The sequence below is a fragment of the Aotus nancymaae genome, unplaced genomic scaffold (genome assembly GCF_030222135.1).
Source record: "Aotus nancymaae isolate 86718 unplaced genomic scaffold, 86718_ANA_hifiasm-v0.15.2.pri h1tg000057l, whole genome shotgun sequence".
NCBI classification, from domain to species: domain Eukaryota; kingdom Metazoa; phylum Chordata; class Mammalia; order Primates; family Aotidae; genus Aotus; species Aotus nancymaae.
Window position 1 is genome coordinate 23,579,346 of NW_026988471.1, and position 26,707 is coordinate 23,606,052.

A 26,707-nucleotide genomic window follows, 5' to 3' on the forward strand; every position below is an offset into this window, starting at 1 on the left:
GTGAGGGAGGCAGCTGGGACAGAGTGGCGGGGAGGAGCTGGGAAAGATGGAGGAGGGAAGAACAAAAGAGGGCATTCTCGGGAGGACCAATCCCTCAAGCTCTAAAATCCCTTCCAGGAAGTCCCCGTGCTCCGCGTGGCTCTGTGCTGCCTGAGTCTCCACCCAAAGCCCCAGTCCTTCCTGGCTCCCTGGGCCCCCACCAGAGCTCTGCAGGGAGGGCCTGCTAATGACAGCTTTGAGGGGAGCAGCCCCTGGCTCCCAAGTAGACCTGTCATGAGAGACGGCTGCTGGGCCGGGCAGTCCTGGCACTTCCTACTGCGTGGATGTGGGGGCCATATACGTCAGCACCCCGGGACATGGATGGCCCCCCAACTGTAGGGCTTCAGGCAACTGTTAAAGGAACTCGCATCTGGCTCATCTGGAAAGGAAGATCTGAGGGGGAACGTGATGGGAGAGAAAAGAATGTCCTCATCACTAGAGGGCTGATAAGGGCAGGAAGGTGGAGCTGGGGCGCCCACCACCATTTAATTCCTAGTTCTAAAGAAAAAGTGTCAACTCCAGAAACAGGAATCCTGACTGTGATGGCCCAGCCATCAGTCTAAATAGTCACTGAGACAGGGCACGCTCAATAGCTGAGAGCTGTGTGAACGGGTCTAACAGTGCCTCTGGGAGCCAGAGTCAAGACTCCTGGGGATGGGTGCGGTCACCATACCTGTCATCCCAGCACTTTGGGAGGCCGAGGTGGGTGGATCACTTGAGGTCAGGCGTTTGAGACCTGCCTGACCAACACAGTGAAACCCCGCCTTTACTAAAAATACAAATATTAGCCAGGCATGGTCATGTGTGCCTGTCATCCCAGCTACTCAGGAGGCTGAGGCAGGAGAATCACTTGAACCTGGGAGGCAGAGGTTGCGGTGAGCTGAGATCGCACCACTGCACTCCAGCCTGGGCAACAGACCAAGATTCCATCTCAAAAAAAAAAAAAAGACTCCCTGGTCTTAAGCACAGGCACAGGTGACAGGTGTGCCGCTGGTTGACAGTGTGACCCTAGATAATCTGTTCCCTACCCCAGCTTCCTCTGCTGTGTGGCAGCACCCGGAACCTGTCCCTGAAGCAGATCTGGGAGCGGCATGGCCCTGGCTAAGGGGGCCCAAAAATCACAGGTTGGTAAAGCTGTGTCTGTGTCCTCCTTGCTAGTGAGTGCACTGAGTCTGTACTTCCACTTCCTATCAAGAAAACTGCAGTAAGGAAAAGTTACTGAATGTTGAGGGGCTTGAGACAAACCTAATCGCCCCCAAGCCCTGTCTACCTTGTTTTATAGTATCTGCTCTAACGGCAGCAGGCCCAGCTCTCCCGCCCCATCACACGGTGAGCCTGGCAGTCCCGGCACGGCAGACGCCCCATCCCATCTCTGTAGCACTGACCTCCATCAGTGAGCATGCTCCCAACGCCCTGCAGTCAGGGACCAGTTCTGGATGCTCCCCAAGAGGCACCCTGCACTCCAGGACAGCTTGCTAATTCCTCGCCTTTGTGTGCTGCAGAAATGTCCCATGTTGCATGGAACTTTTGGGGTCTGGACCTAGCCAGAGGGGTAAGTCCAGCTCTGAAATCTCACTTCCAAAATGGTCTCAGCTGCTATAGAATTTTCCATGGCTGTCCTCATTGATCTCAAATCTACAGGATTCTGGGCTGTCAGAGCTACAGGGCCTCAGAGCTAAGCACCTGTTTTAACCTTACTCACCCCAACATAACTGGTGAGGAGGCAGCGGGGTTTTGCGGGGCTGAAGGGGTGACCTGCCCATGGTTACGGTGCTAAGCCGGAGCAGGTCCTGGGTGGTGGCCAGGTCCCCCCAGCACAGGACTCCTGCTACAGGAACGTATTGCTTCCTGGTACCTGCCTGCATCTGGCCCTCAGCGGCCCCTGCCCTGAGCCCTGCACGCACCTGAGCATCCTGCTCCTCAGGCTTCTCCGACATGGAGCTGCTGCTGTGGGCGCTCCCGTTGGGCTCCTTGGTCTCAATGAGGGCAGGGGAGCTGGGCTTTGAGGAAGCTGGCGCTCCATTGGGCAGGGCCTGGAGGAAAGGAGAGCTTGGCAATGGCCTAAGCATGGGATGGGAGTGGTGCACAGGGCTGGAAGTGACAGGAATGTGAGAGGCGGTGGGATTAGAGAGCAATCTGAGGCCACAGAACTTGCTTGTGGATTGCACAGTGAGGCATCAAGGATGACTTCAAAGCTTTAGGTCTGAGCAATTGTTATTACCTATTATTATTATTTTTTGAGACAGTTTTGCTCTGTCACCCAGGCTGGAGTACAATGGCATGATCTTGGCTCACTGCAACCTTCACCTCCTGGGTTCAAGCAATTCTCCTGCCTCAGCCTCCTGACTAGCTGGGACTACAGGCACACGCTGCCACGCCTGGCTACATTTTTGCATTTTAGTAGAGACAGGGTTTCACTGTGTTGCCCAGGCTGGTTTTGAACTCCTGAGCTCAGGCAATCCACCCGCCCTGGCCTCCCAAAGTGCTGGGATTACAGGCGTAAGCCATGGTGCCCGGCCAGCAATTATTAACAAAAGGGTGGAACTGCCATTACTTGAGATGGAAAGAGCGAGGGAGAGCAGGTTTTGGAGTGGGGAGGAGGGCAGGCACTCTGCACAGGTGGCATTTAAGATGCCTATTCTATGTACAAATGGAGACTTACAAGTGGCTGTATGTTGAGTGCAGGGAAGCCGCTCGGGCTGGAGATACAAATTTGGGAGTTGTCAGGGACGGCCTTTAAAATGACACTGGATGAGAATGACGTCAAGGTTGGTATCAACAGGGAGTGTCAGCCACCACTCCTGTAGCCTCGCCAGAGTGGGCTTGGCTTAGCTGTAATTAGGCAAAGCCTCAGCCACGGAGCAGTCTCAAATGACGTGACTTCCCTGACAGCCACCAAGCTCCTCAGTTCCAAGTCTCGTGAGATGGACTCTCATAACTGGAGGGAAGGGTTTTGTATCAGAGACTACAAGGAACGAAGCGACCTCCGGATTCAGCGGGGATGGTAAAGGGGTCCGCTTCTGCCACAGCTGCTCTTGGTTTCTAATCAGACTGACAGGAGGTGTTTGGGGGCTAGTGAACAGACATGGGGAGGCTGCTGAATGCTTCAGACCTGCAGATATTTGGGGGACCCCTCACAGCGACCAGACCAGAGGGTGGGCCCACAGGATGCTCCATTGCAACCTTAGTTCAACCCGCAGTATTTTATGTTTGGCCCAAGACAATTCTTCCAATGCGACCCAGGGAAGCCAACAGACCAGGCACCCCTGCTCTATTGCTTCTATCTGATTCCTTCCTCATTTCCGACTCAGGAAACCTTCCTGGCCTTGGTCTTCCTTCTCCCTGACCCATCCACCCCCCCCACCCCCACCCTCCTCTCTGAGCCTGTCTCCCTGGGCATCCGCGTCACTTCTGTGGCTTCACTCCCACCGTGCGGGAGACCCTGATCCCCAGCCCGGTTGCTCTCTTGGGCGCCACCGACACGTCTCCAGGGGCTCCCTTCTGGACGTGGTCTCAGGACATGCTACAGTCACCTCCCTTGCAACTTGCCATGAATTACACTCACCATCTCCTCCAGAAATCAGCACCAGCCCGCCGCTCACTGCACACAGCCAGCCACTGCTGGTCCTGCCAACTATTCTGCAACCTTTCCTTAATCTCTTCCTTTCCAACCCCCTAGTCCGAGGGTGGGGCGGGGGACTCACCGAGCCATTGAGGCCATTCTGGGTGGCTGTTTTCTTCACCTCTGGCTTGGAGGCAATGACGAGGTAGGTTTCGATGCCCTTCTCATCTAGGTAATCACAGCGGCTGCCCCCATCGCCTGGCTCCACATCAAACTCTCCTTTCAGGCAGTCCATGGTGCTCTGGGAGATGTGCACGCGCCTGGATTGCAGAGAGAGGGGCCCTGAGCGCCGGCCAGAGGCGGCCCTCACACCCCAGGGGACAGTCCACGGACCACGGCCGCACTAGCTGCTGCTCCGCCCTGTGTCTCTCGGGCACGTGGGGCAGAGGCCAAGTGGAGGCGGTTCTGCCACTGACTAGCTGTGTGGGCCACGTGGCACCTACTTCCCTCTCAGCCCCGGTGCTGGAGCCAAAACACAGGAGTACAGTCTTTCTTCATGGGCTGTGACCCATATCAAATGTGATAAAGGATTTTTTTTTCCCCCTGAGATAGAGTCTTGCTCTGTCACCCAGGCCCAAGTGCAATCTCGGCTCATTGCAACTTCTGCCTCCCAGGTTCTAAGCAATTCTCCTGCCTCAGCCTCCAGAGTAGCTGGGATTACAAGTGCGCACCACCATGCCCACCTAATTTTGTATTTTTAGTAGAGATGGGGTTTTGCCATGTTGGTCAGACTAGTCTCGAACTCTTGACCTCAGATGATCCACCCACCTCAGCCTCCGAAAGTGCTGGGATTACAGGTCTGAGCCACGAGATCCAATTATCCCCCACCTTGCATGATTCTCAGTCGCCACCCCTGCTGCCAAGGGATAATAAAACCCGTTTCTGAAGAGTCACCACTGAGGGCAAGAATCCTAAATGCCACTGAAGGCAGCTCCCTGGCCCAGGTGGGAAGGCTGGGCTGATCCTCCCTCAGCCTGGCCCTGGTAAAGGCAGGGCCTCCATGACTCACTGACCCTGTGCAGGAGCTCATGTAAGACGTGCAATCGCACTGCGACCTGCAAAGCAATGCCTCTGAGCCCGTTAGCTGATGACTGCTCACTACACGCCCTTAGGGGACACCTGGGCTCTGGCATCAGGAGAGCTAGGGCAGCCCCCTTAGTGGGTAAAGGGGACAGGAGACAGGCTACTGCAGGGTCCAGGCAGGAGACACCACATCAAACATCAGGCCCTAAAAGGCTTCACTCCAGGGCAGGTCAGAATGGCCTCAGCCAGGGCAGCAGCAGGACAAGGGGAACGCTGTCCCAGGGGTGGTGGAGGGACTGTCTCTGAGGCCCCTGTCCCTCATCAGGGCCGCAGCCCTGCAGGGTGGAGGGGATGGTCCCCTCCCCAGTCCTGAGACCTGTCCCCTTGGAAGGGCACTCACCCAGGGATGCCGCCGGCCTCCATCTTGTTGGCTACAGTGACGTCGGTCGACCACACATCGTACTGCCAGCGCTTCTGGCCCAGGACGCCCCCCAGCACGGTGCCCGTGTGTACCCCCACACGCATGTCCACTCCAGTCTTGGTCTTCTCCCGCACATACCTGCCAGGTACACACAGGAAGGAGCGTCAGGGCGTGGACCTCTCGAGGCAGCCTGCTGCCCCTGCCCCTGCCCCTGCAGGAGAAATTCACTGTGGGCCTCTTCCCCTCCATGAGAGGGGGCATGGCAAGCTCTCCACAGCTTTCCTCCTGCACTGAAGCCGAGTAACCCATGGTGTTGGGAGGCAGACCAGGACCAGCCCAGAGTCAGGCACCACAGGCCAGCAGGACGGAGGCACCGAGCGACTCTCCTCCCTATCCCCCGCTTCCCAAGGGTCCTCCAGTGTCTCTCTGCTGATCACTCTTTTTTTTTTATTATTTAAATTGAGATGGAGTCTCGCTCTGTCACCCAGGCTGGAGTGCAGTGGCGCAATCTCCACCTTCCATGTTCAAGTGATTCTCTTGCCTCAGGCTCCCGAGTAGCTGGGATTACAGGTACCCGCCACCACGCCCAGCTAACTTTTCTATTTTAGATATGGTTTCACTACGTTGGCCAAGATGGTCTCCAACTCCTGACCTGGTGATCCACCCGCCTCAGCCTCCCAAAGTGCTGGGATTACAGGCGTGAGCCACTGCACCTAGCCCGACCACTCTTTTATTTGTTCGTGCAGTTAATATTTCACTGAGCGTCGAGTATGTGCCAGGCACATTCAAGGTGCTGCAGACACAGAGGTGGACAAAATAACTGTGAACAGCCCTTCTCTGAATATGTCTGCCAGGTCTGGGAGAGGAGGTTAGCTTTTCTAATCCTGGACTACTGTCCCTGGGGTAAAGGCCACATTGCTTTCTTTCCAGGGCAATACTAGAGGGTGTTTAACCTGGAAGATGGTAAAAATACAAAGCTGACCCCTTGGAGAAGGTGGCAAAGAGCGTACAACTTCCTGGATTCCATCCTGTTGGGGAGGGGTCTTGGCAGGGGCTTCCTTTTCTGCGTAGGTGCGTGGTGTCACCCCGGGTCCCCCAGAGGCTGGAAGTCAACCAGAGGGACCGCCCATCTGAGAGCTGCAAGCCCACTTGGAGCAAAGCCAAGAGTGGGGACAGTGAGGCAGGAGAGTTTGCCCCTCACAGCCTAGGCTGCAGCACAGGCTGGGGGGCTCCAGCCCCATCCCTGAGCCCCTGTGCCAGGGCTCACAGTCACTGCATCATGAAATGGGTTGGCAATGCCTCCAGGGGTCATGGTGAGAAAACATGGAGGAGTGATGGAGAGCACCTGTGGGGGTCCCAGCAAGTGTGAGGCGTGAGGAATTTCACAACTGCAACTTCCAGCAAAAAGAAAATACGTGTGCTAACGCTGGAAAAGTGTGACCGGCTGGGGAAGCCTCGCAGGTTCCCTGGGCTGTGAGGAGGGTAAGCCCTGTCCCAGCTTCCAGAGCGGGGACCTGCGCCACCCATCAACCAGCACTGTGTCCCAGCGGCTGCAGTTTCCGCCGCCAGAGACCCCCCCCACCCATGGCCCTCAGCCAGCGCAGAGGACCTGCTTCTCCCTGGGCCCAGGGTGGGGGCCCCTTGCTCTGGGAGCCTCCCCACTTACGAGATGGCCTCCACCATGGCGAGCCCCATGAGGATGGAGCAGACAGCGTGGTCCTCCCGGTAGTCAGGCAGGCCGCAGATGCAGTAGTAGCAGTCACCCAGGATCTTAATCCGCAGCTGGTGGTATTTCTGAAAGGGGACGGCCTGGCCTGTGCTAGAGCCCACCTCGGCGATGGGGGAGTGGCCGAGAAAGCAGAGGAAGGCCAGTGGGAGAAAACCATGGGGCTGGGGGTGGGGGCCAGGCACAGGCCATGAGGGCAGGCCCTGCTAGAGCGCCAGGCAGGGCCAGGGACTTACGGCTGCCAGCTTGTCAAAGCGGGCAAAGAGCTCGTTAAGCAGCTTCACGAGCTCCTGGGCACTGCAGGCAGAAGACAGCTGGGTGAAGCCCACAATGTCAGCAAAGAGGATGCTGCAGGAGAAGGGACCGTAGGGTGAGGCTCCAGGTGGCCAGGCACGCCCCACTCCACCATCAGCCCCTCCCCAGTCCACGGGGCAGCTGGGATCAGGGTGGGAGAAGGTCCTCACTCATCCCCATGCAGTGAGACCCTGGTCCCTCCAGGTAAAATCAGGGCTCTGACACTGCACTTGCCCTAGTGGACGTCCCCCTGCAGCCTCCTTCCCCGGGTTGCCCGGGGACCACCCCACACTTTCCCGCTCCTGCTGGGCTGAACCTACCTTTCCTCCTCGAATTGCAGATCAGGGCTTGTGCCCCAGTGCTGGCCCTGAACAGCTGGGTGAGCTCACAGGAGTCCCTTCCCTGCTCTGGGTGATGTGTGTTCTATGACGGGGTGGGACCAGGCTGCCTAGAGCGCACTGTAGCTAAAACACCTGCGGACTGATGGGTGCCATGGGGAGCCTCACTTCTAGTCCCTGGAAACCTCTCAAAGCCCACAGCACCCCATGGGTCCCGCAAAGACGCATCCCTGCGCAGCGTGCTCTGCCGTAGGGCCCGCGCCCCGGGCAGGCGCACCTGACGTTCTCGTGGCGGTACATGTACATGGTGTTGAACTGCTGCTGGTCCTTCTGGCTCTCGTCCTTCTTCATGTCTTTCAGCATCTCGTCGGCCACGTGCTTGGGCAGGATGGAAAGCATGAGGTTCTCCTGTGAGGGGCAGCAGAGGGTCAGAGGCAAAGGCAGGGCCTGTCAGGGGAAAGTTCAGATACTTCTGGGAAGAAACACCCCAATCCTGATAAGAAACGTGAGCCAGGAACCACACTGCCCTCCAGAGGGACCTCACAGACCTGCCTCGGGAGCAGCACGGGGTCTGGGACAGGCAACTTCTGGCCCTGACCAGGCTTAGGGCGGTGACGGCCCCTTCTGAGCACTGAGGCGAGTCAGAAGCGCAGTGAAGCAACCCACACGTGGCTCTGTGCTCAGCATCCTTGTGCCACAAGAAGTTGAGCACAGAGCCACGCATGGGTTGAGCCATAGTCCTGCGTGGGCTGCAGCTCTGTGAGCCCTCCTGGCAGGAGCCCTGCTGAGCTGCCTCAGCCACCCACCATGGTCACAGATCCATCGCTCATGAAACTCCACTTTGACCTGATCGAAGGCTGACTGCAGACCAGGCGCCACACGAGGCACCAGTGACACAAACCCAGCAAGAGCATCCACCTTGGAGAGCGGAGGGCCTCATGGGACACAGGTAAGCACGCCCAACGCAGCGCAGTGCGGCCCACAATTTTCGTGCCCAGAAAGAAGAGAGCAGAGGACTGCACAAGAGAGAAGCAGGACCGAGGTCGGCCGGGGAAGAGGCATCAAGGAGGCCTTCCTAAAGGAGCCTTGGCCGAGCCGAAGACACGAAGCCGAGAGCACTCCCATCGGAGGCAGCCATGTACACAAGGCCCAGATGCACACAAAGCACACCAGGGACCCGCATGGATTTCGTGGAGGTAAAAACAAAAACGTGGCTTGAAAGCTGGGCATGTTTAGATCAGGGTCAGCAAACAGTGGCCTGCGGGTCCAATGCGACTGCTGCTGCCATTTTTTTTTGTTTTGTTTTGTTGTTTTTTTTTTAAGACAGGGTCTCGCTCTGTTGCCCAGGCTGGAGCTCAGTGGTGTAAACATGGCTCATGGCAACCTCAACCCCCTGGGCTCAAGCGATCCTCCCACCTCAGCCTCCCGAGTAGCTGGGAGTACAGGCACACATCACCACACTCGGCTAATTTTTACATTTTATTGTAGAGACAGGGTCTTGCCCTGTTGTCCAAGCTGGTCTTGAACTCCTGTGCACAAGCCATCCTGTTTTCATCAAGTTTTCCCAGCATCCAGCCATGCTCATTTGTTGATATATTGTCTCTGGCTCTTAACGCTCCAATGGCAGAGCAGGGTAGATGCAACGGAGACCGTGTGGTCCACAGAGCTGAAAATATTTACTCTGTGGCTCTCGTCAGATCGGTCTATAGCTTGGGCCTCTGGAGGGACAGTGCCCGTCTCTGGAACAGGGAACAGAGGAGGAGCGGCAGATGCAAGGGCAAAGGGTCTGGTTCTGAGGCACCACAGGGCCTCTGTGCGGGCTCCTGCAGGCAGCGCTCGGGAGAGGCAGAGCCTGAACCATCCTCCCCGGAAGCCACGGGTTAGATGAGGGCAGGGAAAGAAGCGAGAGGAGACCAGGGACAGAACATGGTGATGCGGAGGCAAAGCCAGGGGCGGGAGGCCCAAAAGGGAGCCGGTCAAGAGGGGAGCACTGCCCCCGTCCCCCACTGAGGGGAGGAGGGTGATGATGGCATCTGATGAAGGACGGTGGGGTGCACTTGGGGGAGAGCCTCCAGTTGAGGTTTTGCAGGATGGAAAGCGTAAGAGGCCAGGGGGGCAGGAGGACAGTGGCTCATGGTGAGGACGTGACTAGAGAAAGCATGTCCAGCGCAGGGCCAAGATACAAATGAAACTGCAGCCGGCACAGGGGGAGGCTGGGGAACCAGAGGGCAGAGCTGGGGCTGGAGGGCAGGTGGCTGCGGACCCTCAGGGTGGCGTGCTTCCGGGCGGCCAGGCCAGTGCTGCCAGAGGGTCGGCTGCTGAAAGGTGAGGAGTGTGTGGGCCGGGGCTCGGGACCCCCAGGAGCTCTGTGACTAGAGTACAGGCCCCGGACATTGCCACCCTGGATCCAGGGTGGCCAGAAAACCAAGAACTAGTGGCTTGGTCCTCAGCACCTAGCCTGACTGGACAGCTGCAGGCCCCAGGCCACAGGGGCAGGAGCCAGGGACCTCGCCTCCTGCTGAGGCCTGGGTGGGAGAGTGGGCCCCACTGCTCCGACTCTGCTGTGTTCAGGGTCCCGGAGGCCTAGGAGAGGCCAGATCACCCTGCATGTCAGATGCACCTGCTCCACGGCAGGAGAAGGAGGTGAAGCCTCAACTCCTCTCCTCTGCATGGAGCTGCCAAGAGGTCCCCAGAGCCTGCTGTTGTACTCAGGCCAGCAGCTCCTGGTAAACCAAAGGCCTCCCCTGGGACAATCAGCTCTGTTACAGGGTGAGGCCCCCTGCTCCCCTATCCCACCACATGGGGGTCCCTGACTTCTGCACTCTGTGGCTTCATGGGGAGAATATATCACCTTTCTTGGAGGGAATCACACCATCAGGACAAGGTGAGGATGCCTGGCACTGGCCCTTGCGTGAAGTGGTTACAGTGGTTTTGCTCTTTGATGTGGTTTGGCTGTGTCTCCACCCAAATCTCAACTTGAACTGTATCTCCCAGAATTCCCCCATGTTGTAGGAGGGACCCAGGGGAAGGTAACTGAATCATGGGGTTCCGTCTTTCCTGTGCTATTCTCGTGATAGTCTCACGAGATCTGATGAGTTTATCAGGGGTTTCTGCTTTTGCTTCTTGCTCATTTTCTCTTGCTCCCACCATGTCAGATGTGCCTTTCGCCTCCCACCATGATTCCGAGGCCTCCCCGGCCATGTGGAACTGTAAGTTCAATTAAACCACTTTTTCTTCACAGTCTCGGGTATGTCTTTATCATCAGCATGAATATGAACTAATACAGTAAACTGGTACCAGTAGAGTGGCACATTGCTAAAAAGATAGCTGAAAATGCTGAAGTGACTTTGGAACTGGGTAACAGGGAGAGGCTGAAACAGTTTGGAGGGCTCAGAAGAAGACAGAAAACTGTGGGTAAGTCTGAAACCTCCTAGTGACTTGTTGAATGGCTTTGACAAAAATGGTGATAGTGATATGAACAGTAAGGTCCAGGCTGAGGTGGTCTCTTATTGTCTTGTTGGGAGCTGGAGCAAAGGTGACTGTTATGTTTTAGCAAAGAGACTGGTGGCATTTTGCCCCTGCCTTAAAGATTTGTGGAACTTTGAACTTGAGAGATGATTTACAGAATCTGGTGAAAGAAATTTCTAAGCAGCAAAACATTCAAGACATGGCTTGGGTGCTGTTAAAGGCATTCAGTTTTAAAAGGGAAACAGCATAAAAATTTGGAAAATTTGCAGCCTGACTATGCAATAGAAAAGAAAATCCCATTTTCTGAGGAGAATTCAAGCTGGCTGCAGAAATTTGCATAAGTCACGGTGAACACAATGTTAATCACCAAGACATGGTGAAAATGTCTCCAGGGCATGTCAGAGATTTCACAGCAGCCCCTCCCATCATAGGACCTGAGGTTTAGGAGGAAAAAGTGGCTTCATGGGCTGGGCCCAGGGTGCCCATGCTGTGTGCAGCCTAGGGACTTGGTGCCCTGTGTCACAGCAACTCTAGCCATGGCTGAAAAGGGCCAATGTAGAGCTTGGGCTGTGTGGCTTCAGAGGGTGGAAGCCTCAAACCTTGGCAGCTTCCACGTGTTGTTGAGCCTGTGAGTACACAGAAGTCAAGAACTGGAGTTTGGAAACCTTTGTCTATGTTTCAGAAGATGTATGGAAATGCCTGGATGCCCAGGCAAAAGTTTGCTGCAGAGGCGGGGCCCTCATGGAGAACCTCTGCCAGGGCAGTGCAGAAGGGAAATGTGGGGTTGGAGCCCCCACACAGAGTTCCTACTAGGGCACTGCCTAATAGAGCTGTGAGAAGAGGGCCACTATCCTCCAGACCCCAGAATGGTAGATCCACTGACAGCTTGCACTGTGTACCTGGAAAAGTTGCAGACACTCAGTGCTGGCCCATGAAAGCTTCCAGGAGGGAGACTGTACCCTGCAAAGCCACAGGGGTGGAGCTGCCCAAGACCATGGGAACCCACCTCTTGCATCAGTGTGACCTGGATGTGAGACCTGGAGTCAAAGGAGATCATTTTGGAGCTTTAAAATTTGACTACCCTGATGGATTTCAAACTTTTATGGGGCCTGTAACCCCTTTGTTTTGGCCAATTTCTTCCATTTGGAATGGCTATATTTACCCAATACCTGTACCCTCCACTGTATCTAGGAAGTAACTAGTTTGCTTTTGATTTTACAGGCTAATAGGCAGAAGGGACTTGCCTTGTCTCAGATGAGCCTTTAGATGGATTTTTGGGTTAATGCTGAAATAAGACTTTGGGGGACTATTGAGAGGGTGTGGTTGGTTTTGAAACATGAGGACATGAGATTTGGATGGGCCAGGGATGGAATTACATGGTTTGGCTGGTGTCCCCACTCAAAGTCTCAATTTGAATTGTATCTCCCAGAATTCTCATGTGTTGTGGGAGGGACTCAGGAGGAGGTAATTGAATCCTGGGGGCCAATTTTCCCGTGCTATTCTCATGGATAGGAAGTCTCACGAGATCTGGTGGGTTTATCAGGGGTTTCCGCTTTTGCTCCCTGCTCATTTTCTCTTGCCACCACCATGTAAGAAGTGCCTTTCACTTCCTGCTGTGATTCTGATGCCTCCCTAGCCATATGGAACTGTAAGTCCAATTAAACCTCTTTTTCTTCCCAATCTTGGGTATGTATTTACCAGAAGGGTGAAAATGGACTAATATACTCTTATTCTTCCATTTCCACAGTGATGTCTCTGCACTGTTAAGAACCACAAGCATGGCATTACAGCACAGTAATGAGAAACCAAAGTAACCCCACTGCGTGCCCTGCCCTGGCTCCACCTAAGCCCGGGAGGTAGCACCTGGTTCTCCCAGGCCCTGAGCCCAGAAAGAGCAACTTAGGCAAACTTGGTGTTTGGAAATTCCCCTCTCTGCCCATCGGGTGTGGCAAGAGGATGCCCGATGCAAAGAAACGGGTGGAGGCGTGCTGGGCGGGACCCGAGGACCCCTCTTGGAACCTAACTAAACAGATATGGTAGAAAAAGCTCTTGGCTTGCAGAAGAGATGAGCCTCTGGGAGGTTTTCAAGAAAAGCCAGTGATGGGGCCCCACCAGTTCTTGAGGACAGCCTCTTAAGGGAGACAGCTGCTAGAGTCCTGAGGGGCAGGCTGAGCTGAGGAGTCTAGAGGTGGGTGGGAGGCAGTGTCCACTGGGGTGGGTTTCTCTGCTTAGTAATCCCAGGGGTCCCACCATACTGGAGTGTGCTGCTCAGGTGTGCTTGAGGCTCACGGGGCAGGAGGATGCTGCTGTCGGGATGATGGGTGCTGGCCTGGCTCAGCCCCAGCCCTGCCCGTCCTCACTGTGGCTATCAGGTAGGCTTCTAAACCTCCCAGTGCCTTGGTTTCCTGGGCAGGAAAGCAGGGGCGCCACGTGATTCATTGCCGGCAAGCACTGAGAACAGCGCTGTTCCACAGGAAGTGCTCAGTGTAGTCTAGCTGCTCCTACTGTCACATGCTATGAAGTGTGACTGAGGGTGTGGAGACAGCAGGTGGCTCAGAAAGATAGAGCCTAGTGTTCTCCTCTGGGCTTCAAAGTTGGCCAGAGTGTTTAGGTTGAGTTTCAGTGAGATGTGACAGGATCGGCACAAACCCTCTGGGTTGCTCAGCCTGACCTCGTGAGCTTGACTTACTGTAGGTGGGACAATGAAAGGGACACAAGGAAGGGTCCTGCCTTCCATTTGAGTCTCAGCACCCCCGGCCACATGTGCATTCAGGCTGCTGCTTGGGGAAGGAGAGCGCAGCGGTGTGTGGGGAGGCCCGGTCAGGTATGCAGGCAGGAGGGGCGTGGCACATGAGGTTTAGGAATGTCGCGGCACCATGCTGGACTCCCTCCCAACTGCATGCCATGGTTCCAGCAGCCACAGCCCACACAGGCTTTTTCTGCCCTCCTGGCTCTACCTCAGAGCTCTGTCCCTTCAGAAAAGCTTCTTCAGGCTCCCTTGGAACCTTGGGGACCCAGAGTGCAACCCAGTCCTGTGGGAGCTCCATGCCCCTGACCACAATCCTGGTTCCCTCCAGACCCCGCTGGGCCTCCTCCAGGCAAGGCTCAGGTCTCTGAAACTGTCTACCAACCCAGAACAAAGGGACAGCAAAGGCACAAAACCAGGGCAGCCCTGGAGCCCAAAACAGGCACCTCAGAAGGGCCACATCAGCGAAACAGCTGTGAGCTTCTCTCTGGGGGTGGGACGGGGGGAATTTCCATGTTTTCCATTATGTATTTCCATCACCTTTGCTAAGAGCACATACGAATTCTGAAAGCAGAAAATCAATGACTGTCAATCTTGAAAATAACAAGAAGGGAATTCATGGAGAGAGATCCAAGATGGCTGATCACTAGTAGCTTGGGATTGTAGCTCCCAGAGAAAGCACACAGAATGAGAGGATGCCACACTTTCAGATGAATTTTTGTTACCCACGGACCAGAAGATTCCCAGCGGAGGAGCCCCACGGGTCACCAGCGTGACTCTTGTGGCCGGCGCGGCAGTTCTTGATGCAGAGTAAACGGGACTGGGTCCCCTTTTGGTTGACGTTTGGAGGTCTGGGAAGGCAGAGTTGCCCATTTACCTGATTGAAGAAGGGACTCAAGAGGGAAGCCAGACTGGATTCCCAGGCAGAAAAGCACCACGAATCTTAATACCGCTGTTTTGGCTGGCGCAGTGGGTTGCTCAGATTTCGGTGCTGGGAATCAACAAGTTGGACGTCCACTCAGAGACCTAATTTGAAAGTAGGCAATTACAAAGACGACAGGTGGATAAACTCACAATGATGGGAAGAAACCAGCGTAAAAAGGCTGAGAATACCCAAGATCAGAATGCCTCTCCCTCTACAGGGATCACAGTTCCTCATCAACAAGAGAACAAGGCCTGATGGAGAACGAGTGCATTCCATTAACAGATTTAGGCTTCAGAAAGGGGATAATAAGGAACTTTAGTGAGCTAAAAGAACATGTTCTAGCCCAAAGTAAAGAAACTAAGAACTTTGAAAAAAGGTTTGACGAAATGCTAACGAGAATAGACAACTTAGAGAGGAATAGAAGTGAATTAATGGAACTGAAGAACACGATACGAGAACTTCACTAAGTATGCACAGGTTTTAACAGTCGAATTGATCAAGCAGAAGAAAGGATATCAGAGGTCGAAGACCAACTTAATGAAACGAGAAGACAAGATTAGAGAAGAAAGAGTAAAAAGGAATGAGCAAAGTCTCCAAGAAATATGAGACTATGTGAAAAGACCTAATCTATGATTGATAGGTATACCTGAATGTCATGAAGAGAATGAATCCAAGTTGGAAAATATTCTTCAGGTATTATTCAGGAAAACTTTCCTAACCTAGTAAGGCAGGACAATACTCAACTCCAGCTAATCCAGAGAACACCACAAAGATATTCCTCAAGTAGAGCAACTCCAAGACACATAATCGCTAGATTCACTAGGGTTGAAATAAAGGAGAAAATTCTAAGGGCAGCTAGAGAGAAAGGTCACGTTACCCATAAAGGGACGCCTATCAGACTCAGAGTAGACCTCTCACCAGAAACCCTACAAACTAGAAGAGAGTGGGGGTCAATATTCAATATTCTCAAAGAAAAGAATTTTCAACCCAGAATCTCATATCCTGCCAAACTAAGCTTCATAAGCAAAGGAAAAAGAAAATTTTTTGCGAACAAGCAAGCACTCGGAAATTTCATCACCACCTAGCCTGCTTTACAAGAGCTTCTGAAAGAAGCACTACACACAGAAAGGAACAACCAGTATCAGTCATCCCCAAAACTTACCAAAATGTAAAGAGTATCTCTATAATGAAGAATCTACATCAACTAATGGGCAAAATAGCCAGCTAGCATTAAATGACAATATTGAACTCACAAATACTAATATTAATTCTAAATTTAAATGGATTAAATGCCCCAATCAAAGACACAGACAGGTAAATTGAATAAAAAGTCAAAACCCATTGGTACGCTGTATCCAGATCTATTTCATAAGCAACGATATACAAAGACTCAAAACAAAGGGATGGAGGAAGAGTCACCAATTAAATGGAGAGCCAAAAAAAAAAAAACCAGGAGTTTTAACTTTCGTCCCTCGCAAAATAGACTTTAATAGTAACAAAGACTAAAAGAAACAAAGAAGGACATTACATAATGGTAAAATGATCAATGCAACAACAGGAGTTAATGATTATAAATATATATGCACCCAATACAGGAGCACCCAGATACATAAGACAAGTTCTTAATGATTTATAAAGAGACCTGGACTAGATTTTGACACCACATTGTTAATATTCGACGGATCAACAACATAGAAAATTAATAGGGACATCTATGATTTGAACTTAGACCTGGAATAAGTAAACTTAGTGAGTATTTATAGAATTCTCCACCCCAGGTCCACAGAACATACATTCTCTCAGTATCATATTACACCTATTTTGAAAGTGACCATATAACTGGAAATAAATCACTCTTCAGCATTTGCATAGCATCTCACAGACTTAAATGAAATATTGGTTGGCTGTTTGTTATTTTCTTCCCTTCTTCCTTCCTGTCTCCGTTGTTAAGCACAGTTATCGGCATAAAAGAGGTTTTTAATACCTATTTTTAGATTGCATTCCAGCCCGCGCAATAGAGCAAGACTCCTGTTCTCTCTCCCCCTTTTTATTTCTCTTTCTCTCATAAAAAAAAAAAAGTAATTCATTTTTACTATACAACTTTGGAAAATGCAGGTAAATAAAAATAAAATTAAAATCACCCATAGCTGTACTATCTAGAATTAAAGTTAATATATGCAGATGCATTCTTGTATAAATATCTATATATACATATAGTTTTATTTTAGTAATTACAGAATCAAAGTGCATATATTGCTTAAGAGCATCTTTTTTCAGTAAGTTTACGTATGTCCCTTCTCATGTCATTAAATATTCCAGTTTTTATTGTCTGTAAAATATTTCTGTGTGTGTGTGTGTGTGTGCATGTGTGTGTGTGTATCAAAAAAATAAATAAATAACAAGAAGGGAGCTATGGCTGTAAATTAAGGCTGCCAATTCCCGGTGTGGTTTGTGGAAGGAAACCTTGGAGTCAACCTCGAAAAGTGAAGCAGGTGGACAGTCCACCTGGAGTCATTCTGTAAAAAGACGGGTCTTAAACAAGACAGCAGCATGTGCAGAAGAAAGGAGACATGGAACCTACAGCGGGGAGAGGAGGAGGAGGGTCCCGGAGGCCAAGGCCCACAGGAGGGAGAGTCCCCTCCGCCAGCTGCCATCCCCCAAGCCTCGGGGCCTCTGGCGACCGCCTCTGAACGTGTCTCCCAGGTGCTAGCCAGCTCCTCTGATTCAGTCTGCCTTCGGCACAGTGTCTGGATGTCCTCTAAGCTGTGCGACACCGGCGCCCAGCACCCTCAGTGGAGCCCCGGCCCCCCTCACCACGCCACTGACCTTTCTAATGCTATCCCCCACTGCTCTCCTTGTGGCCCTTCGGGGTAGACGAGCTAGACTATCTCCTTTTCTTGGTACCTGCCCCCCACCCCATCCCCTGCTTCTGGCATCACTCTCTGTGGAATGTCCCTCCCTCCCCACACCTTCAACACCTACCTCACATGTCACCTCTCCAGAAAGGCCCTGGCCCCGGCCCAGGGGTGCCTCTTCCTCCTTCCTCACTGATACCCACTTTGTTGGTGCCTCTCTATTGGCGCTGACCTTGTTTGCCCTTCGAGTTTCAGGGGTTCTAAACCCATTCCCAGATCCTGGCCCCCTTCATGACTGTGTGGTGCTAGCTTCGGACCTTCTAGAATGCTCACACACACACAGAAGATCCCCTATTACCATTCCAGGGCCTGGCTAAAGACTCCAACACCCTTTCATTTGTGTCCCTGGGGAAGGAAGGAGGCTGAGATCCCGGTGACTTGTCAAATGTGTCCCACAGCGGGGGACAGGGGTGCAGGGGAGAGGCCATCCATAGCAGCCCAGGACTGCTCAGGGTCCCAGGGCTGATCGATGTGGTTTGGTCTCCCCAGCATGGAGGCAGAGCTTGCTCTTCCAAAGGCAGCAGGTGCTATATGTTTTGAGAGTCATAAAAATGTTCCGAGCCTTTGACCCATTAAAAGCTCTTCTGAGAATTTATCCCCCAAAATCCAACAGAAGTAAAAAAGATATATGTAGAAGATGATCTGCATTGCAGCGTGACTTAACACTTGTAGAAAACCTGCAAGTAGCCCAAATGCCCAGCAAGCGACTGATTAAATGGACACATCCTCTGGATGAAAGATTCTACAACCTTAAGAATGACCATAATGAAACAACAGTATAGTTTATCATTGCAACAATAAAGTGACAGAGAGAAGAGCAGGATAAAATTGTATTCCATGAAGGTGATGCTGGGATCCCTGTGTGCATATAAATAAAGGCCAAGGAATAAATGCAAAGAGAAAAGACTCATTTAACTGGGGGGACCGAATTCAGGGAAAACCTTAAATGTTTTTCAAAGTTGCTCTATGGTGCTGGTGGTTGTTTTTAAAACACTTTTTAAACTGAAAATAAACATGGAACTTCCTGTTGCCTCCAGCTGCGATCCTAGCCCTGACCTCGGCTTCTCTGGAAGGATCACAGTTTTCTTAGAAAGGGAATATCCCTCAAGGCCTTTGGGCTTGGCTCCTGACTTCCTGGTCAGCCTGGAAATAACCTGAGAAGGCAGAACCTATGACCAGGCACGAAGCAAGGAGATCCACAGTCCCACAGCCAAAACTGGGTTAGGGGAAGGCAGTGGCCCTCCTGGGGAACCAAGTGACAGAATTTCACCCTGGGCTGGCTTCACTCTGTAGCTCTCATGAACACAGCACCCACAAGGTGACAGACACTGTCCACCCACAGTCAAAATTGTTCCTCTTCTTTGCTAAAACTGCATCAACCCTGTATTATCATATATGTACAATACTGTCTCAATCTTGCAGGTGACAAAACCTAGGGACGGAGAGATGAAGTTGTCTGTTGCATGTCCCAAAGGGATAGTACCAGGCCCTGAACCCTGAAACCAGCGCTCTGAGACTCCTGGGATGGGTTTTCATGTTCTTCCCACCCCAGTTCTCTCACCTGCATTCATGTTGTTCTGCTACAGATGTTATGGTCCTCCCAGTGCCCAGGAACATCGGTTGAAACTTTTCCAATAGGTCCCATATACTGTTCTTTAAAGTAAACATGGAAATTGATCCCTCTGTCTTAAAGCTTGAAACTTATATTTGTTTTATCTGAGTTCCTTCCTCAGGAAAGGACCTTCAGGCCTCTCAAAAAGAAGTATCAAATAACTGAAACTTACCAACCAGATCACCACAACCAGACAATGAGACTCAGGACCTCTCATTCCTGCTTTCTTATACATTGTTCCATTTCTTCCCTGCTTTATAAACCCCAGATTTAGGATAGGGAGATGGATTGGAGACTGAGTACCCATCTCCTCTAGTGCAGCACCCAATTAAAGCCTTCCTCCTCGGCAATACTTGCTGTCACAGTGATTGGCTTTCTGTGCAAGCAGCCGGACCCAGACTGAACCCCTGGTGTTTTGTAACACAGTGAGGCCCTGAGTGTGTGGCTCTGACCCTGTGTCTCGACACCCTCCTCAGGGCTCCATGCTGCCCCAGCTTGGGAATCAGGCAGCCCCTCCAGGTGGGTTCTCCTCACAGAAATGGACTGCCGGCTGCCTTGGTAAAGTGTCCACTGAGGTTGAGGCAACAGATATGAAGATAGTAATGACTTCTTCAGCAAATGCCAAAGGTGGCTTTGCTGAAGAAACAAAGCAAGTTTCAAATCATAACATCTTCAGAGGAGCAGCCACATCACCCAGGGGTTTTGGGGGGTAAAGCAAAGCTCACTGATCTGGGGTTCTGCTGCAAAGGCCCCCAGGCCTGAGCAAGCACTTCACCCCAGGGGCTTGGTTCCTCACCTACAAAATGGGTGTCTCTTAGGCCTCTTTCTTTGTTTAAAGTGTAAATCATTCCAGAAGGAGAACTTCTCTGAAGACATGGAGGCTGTATTTAGAAATGTGTGGCCGGCATGTCATGGGACAAGTGGCTCATGTGGCTTTTGCTCTGTGGTGATCTGGTGAATTGTACAGGATGAATGAAATTCAGAAGGGACAGAGGTCAGAGTCTCTACTTGAATCCCCAAAATGAAAAACAACTGCAGGAGAACAGAGTGGGAGGGGCACAGTGTACCAATATTACCAGGGGTAGAGGGGGGACAGCTACCATTTGAGATGCTGTTAGATTTTAAATGAATTCTCAGGCCAGGCATGGTGGCTCATGCCTGTAATCCCAGCACTTTCGGAGGCCAAGGCAGACAGATCACTTGAGGTCAGGAGTTCAAGATCAGCCTGGCCTACATGGTGAAACCCTGTCCCTAATAAAAATACAAAAATTAGCCAAGCGTGGTTGGCAGGCACCTGTAGTACTAGCTACTTAAGAGGCTGAAGCATGAGAATCGCCTGAACCAGGGAGGGAGAGGTTGCAGTGAGCTGAGATCATGCCACAGCACTTCAGCCTGGGCAACAGAGCAAGACTGTCCCCCTCAAAAAATTAAAATAAAATGAATTCCCAGCATAAAGTAGCTTCCTGAACAAGCCTCGTGGCTCTGTGCTGTGTGACAGAAAATAAGAGCCCTGGTCCAGCTCAACCAGGCTGGTTCTTAGCCCCAGGACCCCCGCCCCAACCTTAGGAAGAAACCAATCACCTAGGGCTTCATCACGGAATGACCACGGGGTGAGGGAGCCTGAGTCCCAGCATCCGAGGGTGGGCCGATGCTGAGGGGCTGGGAATCAGCCTGGAGGACAGGGGGTTCTGTGTGATCACAGAGCGGTCTTTAAGTCTGAGGAAAGCTGTTGTGTAGAAAATGGACAAGACTTGCTTTGGAGGCCCCAAGAGAGAAAGCTAATGAGGAAAGGCTGCTGGGGAACAGAGTGCTGCTTTCAGAGAAGGGAGAATTTTTAAAGAGTCAAACAGTTCGAGAGTCAATCACTTCAAAGAATGTGCTGCCCTGAGAGGTGGTGAACTCCCATTCCCAGAAACTGAGAAAAGAGACCACAGGAGGAGCTGAGCACAGGTGGAAGCCTGGCCCGGAGGAGCGGGACATGGCCAAACCCTGGATGCTGAGGCCTGGGTGCCGAGATGCAGCTCTGCACAGAGAGGAAGGAGGGTAAAGTCTCTCCGTCTCCTTAGCCCTGCAAGTCCTTAATGGTTATCCTAAAAATACAACATGGTAATACAAGTCAAGGCCCTAACCCTCTCTGGGAAAAGAATCAAAGTCCAGAGGAAAACAACAAGCCCTAGAAGTTCCTAGTAGGTTTCCTGGATAAAGCAAGAGCCTGCCCAGATCCTGGGGAGAAGCACCCAGGCCTGCCCTGGGCAATGTGCAGGCCTGCAGTGGGGTGGAGGGCTGGGAGGGGCCTGGGGAGATACTGGACTCCTGGACTGGGATCTCGGCTGAGAGCAGATTTGTTGAGCTGCTCAGGTGGGCTGCGAGTCCCCTGCCTCCCCGGCCAGGGCGGTCTGTCAGCATGGCCTCCACAGGGCTCCAAGAAGAAACCAGCCAAGCCCCCCTTCTACTCAGGGGTGAGTCATGCCAGACCTTGCTTCGCACTGGCTCAGGACTGAGATGGAAAGAGCCAGCCAGCACTGCTCCCAGGGGCCTCTGAGCTGTTATAGCTGAGGCTCTGATGAGGCAGTCAGGAGTTAATTACAGCAAGGAGGCCAGGAGGGATTTGGATAAATGAGGTTGGCTGGTGAGATGCTAAGTTTCTCCAGCATCCTTATAAGAGGGAGACAGTGAAGTGGAAAGAGACCAACAGTGCCCAGGTGGCTGGGAGTGCATGTGTGTGAGAGAGTGTGTGTGTGTATGTGTATATGTGTGTGTCCACATGCGAGCAGTTGCACATGTACATACATGCATCTGGATGTACATGTCCACTGCCGGCAGTGTCTGCATGAGGTATGTGTAGGAAGTCTGCTTGTCTGTGGGGTGGGTGTGTCCATGTGTGTCCTAAGTGCCATGTGCTTAAGTACACACAACAAATGCATGTCACTGTAACCTATCATAGGCTGTGAGCACACCCACAGATACTTCACAAACCAGTCTGTTCTGGTCCTAATTCATCCAGATTCTTAGAGTGTCCACTTTGGAAGCTGGATCCCACCAGAGTGTCCATAATGGCCTGACTACCTGAGCAGAGGTGGCTGTGGGAGGCAGGAAATGAAGAAGGACCAGGCCTAGTAACCTTGGGAGGCCAGAGCCTAAACAGCTCACCTCTCCCTGATAAAGGGCGAAGGACCACAATGTGTGAAATCTGGAAACTCCAATGCTGCTGCCATTTAGACTAGGGGGCCCACGTGTGCTGCCCCTACCCAAGAGACATGTTCACAACCTCAGTGACTTGAAGAACAGTCACTCGTCGTCTATACATGTCCCCGAGCTAAATGCTGGGCAGGTCAAAGGCAAATAGTACTCCAAAGAGCTTGGACGGTGGGGCGATGGTCATGCATGGGAGTGACTGGTCCCCCAGAGTAGGAGTGCTTCGCATCTTCAGCCAAATGCTGTGGGAATTTAGAGGAGGGAGGAGGGGCATAACTTTAAAAATCAGCATATTTGGAAACAAGACCTCCAGCATGAGAACAGGCACCAGGCCAGTGTCCCCAGATTGACAGGCCCCAAGAGAAGCAGGGCCACATTTAATCTCAGTGTTGGTGGAGCCAGACTAACGAGCCACCAGGCCATGTCATCTGCAACAGTGCGGAAATCACACAGACCCAGGGTCAGCCCAGAGCTCTCACCCTGCCAGAGCGGGAGAGGGGACGATGAACATGTGGGACTTCTGGTCACTGGCCTGGCCTCAGGTGCAGTCCCTAGAGACAGGGGCCACTGTGTGGGCCAAGGTAACGTCAGTCTCAGGAGACAGCACACTGGCCCCAAAGATGGTCATGTGTGTGGTACCTGGAGCCCTCACCATGAATATTTGGCAAAGAGCTGGTACTCCTTAGAGGTTTGGTGAGTTAATGAGCTGTCAACTAGGAGACCTGGCCCAAGGGCCAAGCCACCATCCTCTAGAATAGTGCTAACAGAACTTCCTGCACTCACAGAAATGCTCTGTATCTTTGCGGTCCAGTATGGTAGCCACCAGCCACATTTAGCTATTGAGCACATGAAATATGGCCAGTGCTACTGAAAGACTGACTTTATGTATTTTTATTTTAACCAAATTTAATTAAATAGCTACACATGACAAGTGGCTACCATATTGAACAGCGCAGCTCTAGGACTCTGTAGTAACAAGTGCTGTGCCAACTCTGATTGGCAGAGAGCAGCTGCCTGGAGCCCGGTGTCGAGAAGGATGCGGAAGGCTCGTATCTGTGATTGGTGGGAACCGCGCTTGCAATGTCTGCGGCAGAAGCAAACACCAACTGCTTCTGTCCTTGACCCAGATGCAGCAGCTCAGTACCACCCTGGGCATAAAGGCCCAAGAAAATTAAATAGACAAAATTTCCACCTTTACCCGCAGCACTCCCTAAGCTCCTTCCTCTGCTTCGTTTCTCTCCACAGCCCTTCCCAGCTCCTGACATAGCATGTCTGTTCAGTGTGTCACCTGTGCCAGAATCTGTTCTGCTCACAACTATATATATCCCCAGTGCCTGAAATGCCTGTGGTCTGATCATTCTTTTTTTTAAGAGACAGGGTCTCACTGTCTCCCAGGCTGGAGTGCTGAAGTGCAATCACGGCTCACTGCACCTTAATCTCCTGGCCTCCAGTGATCCTCCTGCCTCAGCCTCCCAAGTAGCTGGAACTATAGGTACACGCCACCATGCCTGGATATGTATATTTTTAATTTTTTGTAGAGATAAGGTCTTGCCATGTCTGATCTTGAACTCCCGGGTTCAAGAGGGGATAAGAACTTAGCTAAGCGACCTAGCTAGAATGTGAATGCAAGTCTTACTCACAGCCTTCGTTACCAGATCTTTCCAATTTCTAAGCGAGTCAGAAATACAGGCTTTTACGTAGAGTACACAAATTTTTAAATATTAGAAAATGTTAACTCTCTGGGAAGGTCAAACAAAACAGATACCCGCAGGCCAGCTGTGGTTCAAGGATTACCTAACTGATTCTTCATGTTAACACATATCCCAAATAGAGCCGGGAGGAAGTGCCAGCTAGTAAAAGAGATATCTCATTAAATGAAACAATCCAATAAAAACACTATCCAGGGCCTAGCGCAAAGTAAACGCTCAATAAAACTACACTTATGATTACTAACAAAACTTCATTCTTACAGCCAAATAAACAGAGAATGCACCACAACACTGGCCACAGTGGACAATTCTACAACTCTCCAGCAATTCTACAACTGTTTGGAGAAAAATTCTGCTGGAGGATGTGGCAAAGGCTCAAGACCTGCCGGAGCCCAGCAGAGCCCAGGTCAGAGGCCACACAGCCACGCACGGGCCATCAACAGTGCCGTCCTCACCAGCTCTGCTTGGGTCCATCCCGACAAGGCCAGCGTCCTCCCACTGCCACCAGGAACCCAGCACTGGCTTTAGGACAACCTGTTTTCTGTGCGTTCATCATCTGCATTATCTAAAATGTGGATCTGTTTTGCTAAGTCCTGGAATGTTGAAAAACATTCTGTGACATGCAAGAGGTAGGAGTTGAAACCGAAGGACCAATGCCCACTCCACGTCACGGGGGATGCACCTGGCTTTTCTCACACTGAGAGGCACTTGAGGCCAAAAGAAAACCTAAAAATATTTAGATATCTCTGCGGGTGGTTCTGTGAAGAAGTTACGATAGTGAGTACAATGCAAGGCTGGTGTTGGGAGTGGGACATGTCTGTGTCTGTGAAACAGACGATGGGTTTGATCCATTATATTACATGCTGAGAATATCATGACGGAGAGCATCTATGGAGAGGCAGAGGCATAACCCTCCTCCTTGACACCAGCCTCGTCTCCTCTTCCCACTTATTGGTCCCCCAGCCCCAACCTCACTGTTGCCAGGATAACAGTGGCACGATAGGGCTTGGCACTAAAAGCCCAACCCCAGGCCAAGAGGCGACTGGCTTCTGGCCCCGATTCCCCTCTCCCCTGCCAAGTGCCCATCAGAACAGGGCTCAGGGTTGATGACTCCTTGTCCGCATAGCAAAAGGTCTCGAGGGGAACAGTGACCAGGCTTGGGGAAAGGTCACAGAGGAGGGACATTCAGAAAAGCAAGAGATCAAATCCGAGCTTAGGAAATGGCAGCCTCCCAGCATCCCAAGCTCCACAGCTCCCAAGAGGGGAGCCCGATGCTCGTGGTCAGTGGGGAGTTCTTCCTTGTAAGACTGGCACAAAGGAAAAACCCCATCCCTAGTCACAGGTGACCCTGTGCGTGGGTAACAGCAGAAGGAGAGGTGGGGAGAGGCAGCTGTGCTGTCTGTGCAGTCCCCAAGAGTTGAATGGAAGCCCACCCAGCGACCACCTCAGCCAACTCCCCAGGGGTCCATGGGTGAAGACAGGGATGGCTTTCCACCCTAGACCCCGTGCAGTCCGCCCTGGCTTCTCTCTCCATGTGCCCCGGCTGCAGCCTCCTGTCTGAGGGTGGGCACTGTGGACAGTCCTCTCCTCCCTGAGGGAGGTCCAGGCACAGGGCCAGCTGACGGCGCAGGCTGTGTCTGAAGGAAGCACAAGCCTGTCCCTGTCCTCCCTCCAACCCCCCACACCCTCACTCAGCCATGTTCCGATCCCTGGGAAGTGATTCCGAGTACAAGTCAGAGGGGCTCAGTTCTACAGCTCCACCTGGCAGCAGGTGTGAGCTGAGTGGGTTTTCTGGGTGCTGCCTGTTGCCAGGTGGCAGCTGGGGTGCTTAGCAACCCTCAAGGTCCCCAACTAACCCCTGGAGCGCGGTCACGAGGTAATAAAGACAAACAACTCCACTTCTTTCCTCTGGGCCTCCTGCTCTACGCTCACATGCCCACAGAGCAGGGAGGCTGGACCAAGGCCAGCGTGCATCCCGGCGGCCCCGCGCCACAGGGACGCGCCATGGCACGGCCTACCAAGTCAGATACGTGCTTGGCAGATGCAAAGAGGGTGCTTCACATGCCAGGGCTGCAGCCAGAGAGCTCCAAATCCACAAGGCAGGGCAGGCCTCACTACCTCTGTGCAGGAGGCTGGAGCCAGAGAGGTTAAAGCAGTAAAGTCATTGGAATCTGAGACCCTTGCGTTACTCAAATGCTCTGTTGCCTCAATATACCCATTGACACTTGGACATGCGCACCTGGTGAAGAGGCAGAAAGGGATGCCTCTGCTTGAGGGGCTGTGCTGGTTCGCCCTCCTGGACGGTGGCTGGCTGCCCAGCCATCCGGGAGTTGATTGTCATTAGCAGGAGGCTGGTCATCTTCATAATAGAAGGTATAACCTCCTAGGGGAACAGCCACAGAGAGAGTGGGCTCAGGTCACTGGCACATCCCTCCACCTCACTTCACAGCAGTGGAAGAAGATGAGGCCCAGCGAGGAGACCCCTGCTGGGACAGCCATGTGGTCAGTGCTTCCCTTCGGCCACACACTCTTAAGGCAGCTTAGAAAACAAGATAAATGGCTGGGCACGGTGGCTCATGCCTGTAAACCCAGCACTTGGGGAGGCTGAGGTGGGCAGATCACTTGATGTCAGAAGTTCGAGACCAGCCTGGCCAACATGGAGAAACCCTATCGA

At 52.4% G+C, this 26,707-nt stretch overlaps 1 protein-coding gene across 2 annotated transcripts in view; it reads right to left on the minus strand.

The window, feature by feature from the left end:
* ADCY3 (adenylate cyclase 3) overlaps positions 1–26,707 on the minus strand; it is a 105,972-nt gene that overhangs the window by 16,484 nt on the left and 62,781 nt on the right. For both annotated transcript variants that reach the window (XM_021677049.2, XM_064363903.1), the window contains exons 4-9: positions 7,741–7,871; positions 7,068–7,179; positions 6,772–6,899; positions 5,085–5,243; positions 3,744–3,921; positions 1,944–2,072 (exon numbers count right to left, since the gene is read on the minus strand). In XM_021677049.2, the coding sequence (XP_021532724.1) occupies positions 1,944–2,072; positions 3,744–3,921; positions 5,085–5,243; positions 6,772–6,899; positions 7,068–7,179; positions 7,741–7,871 (837 nt within the window). The remainder of the gene's footprint in view (positions 1–1,943; positions 2,073–3,743; positions 3,922–5,084; positions 5,244–6,771; positions 6,900–7,067; positions 7,180–7,740; positions 7,872–26,707) is intronic.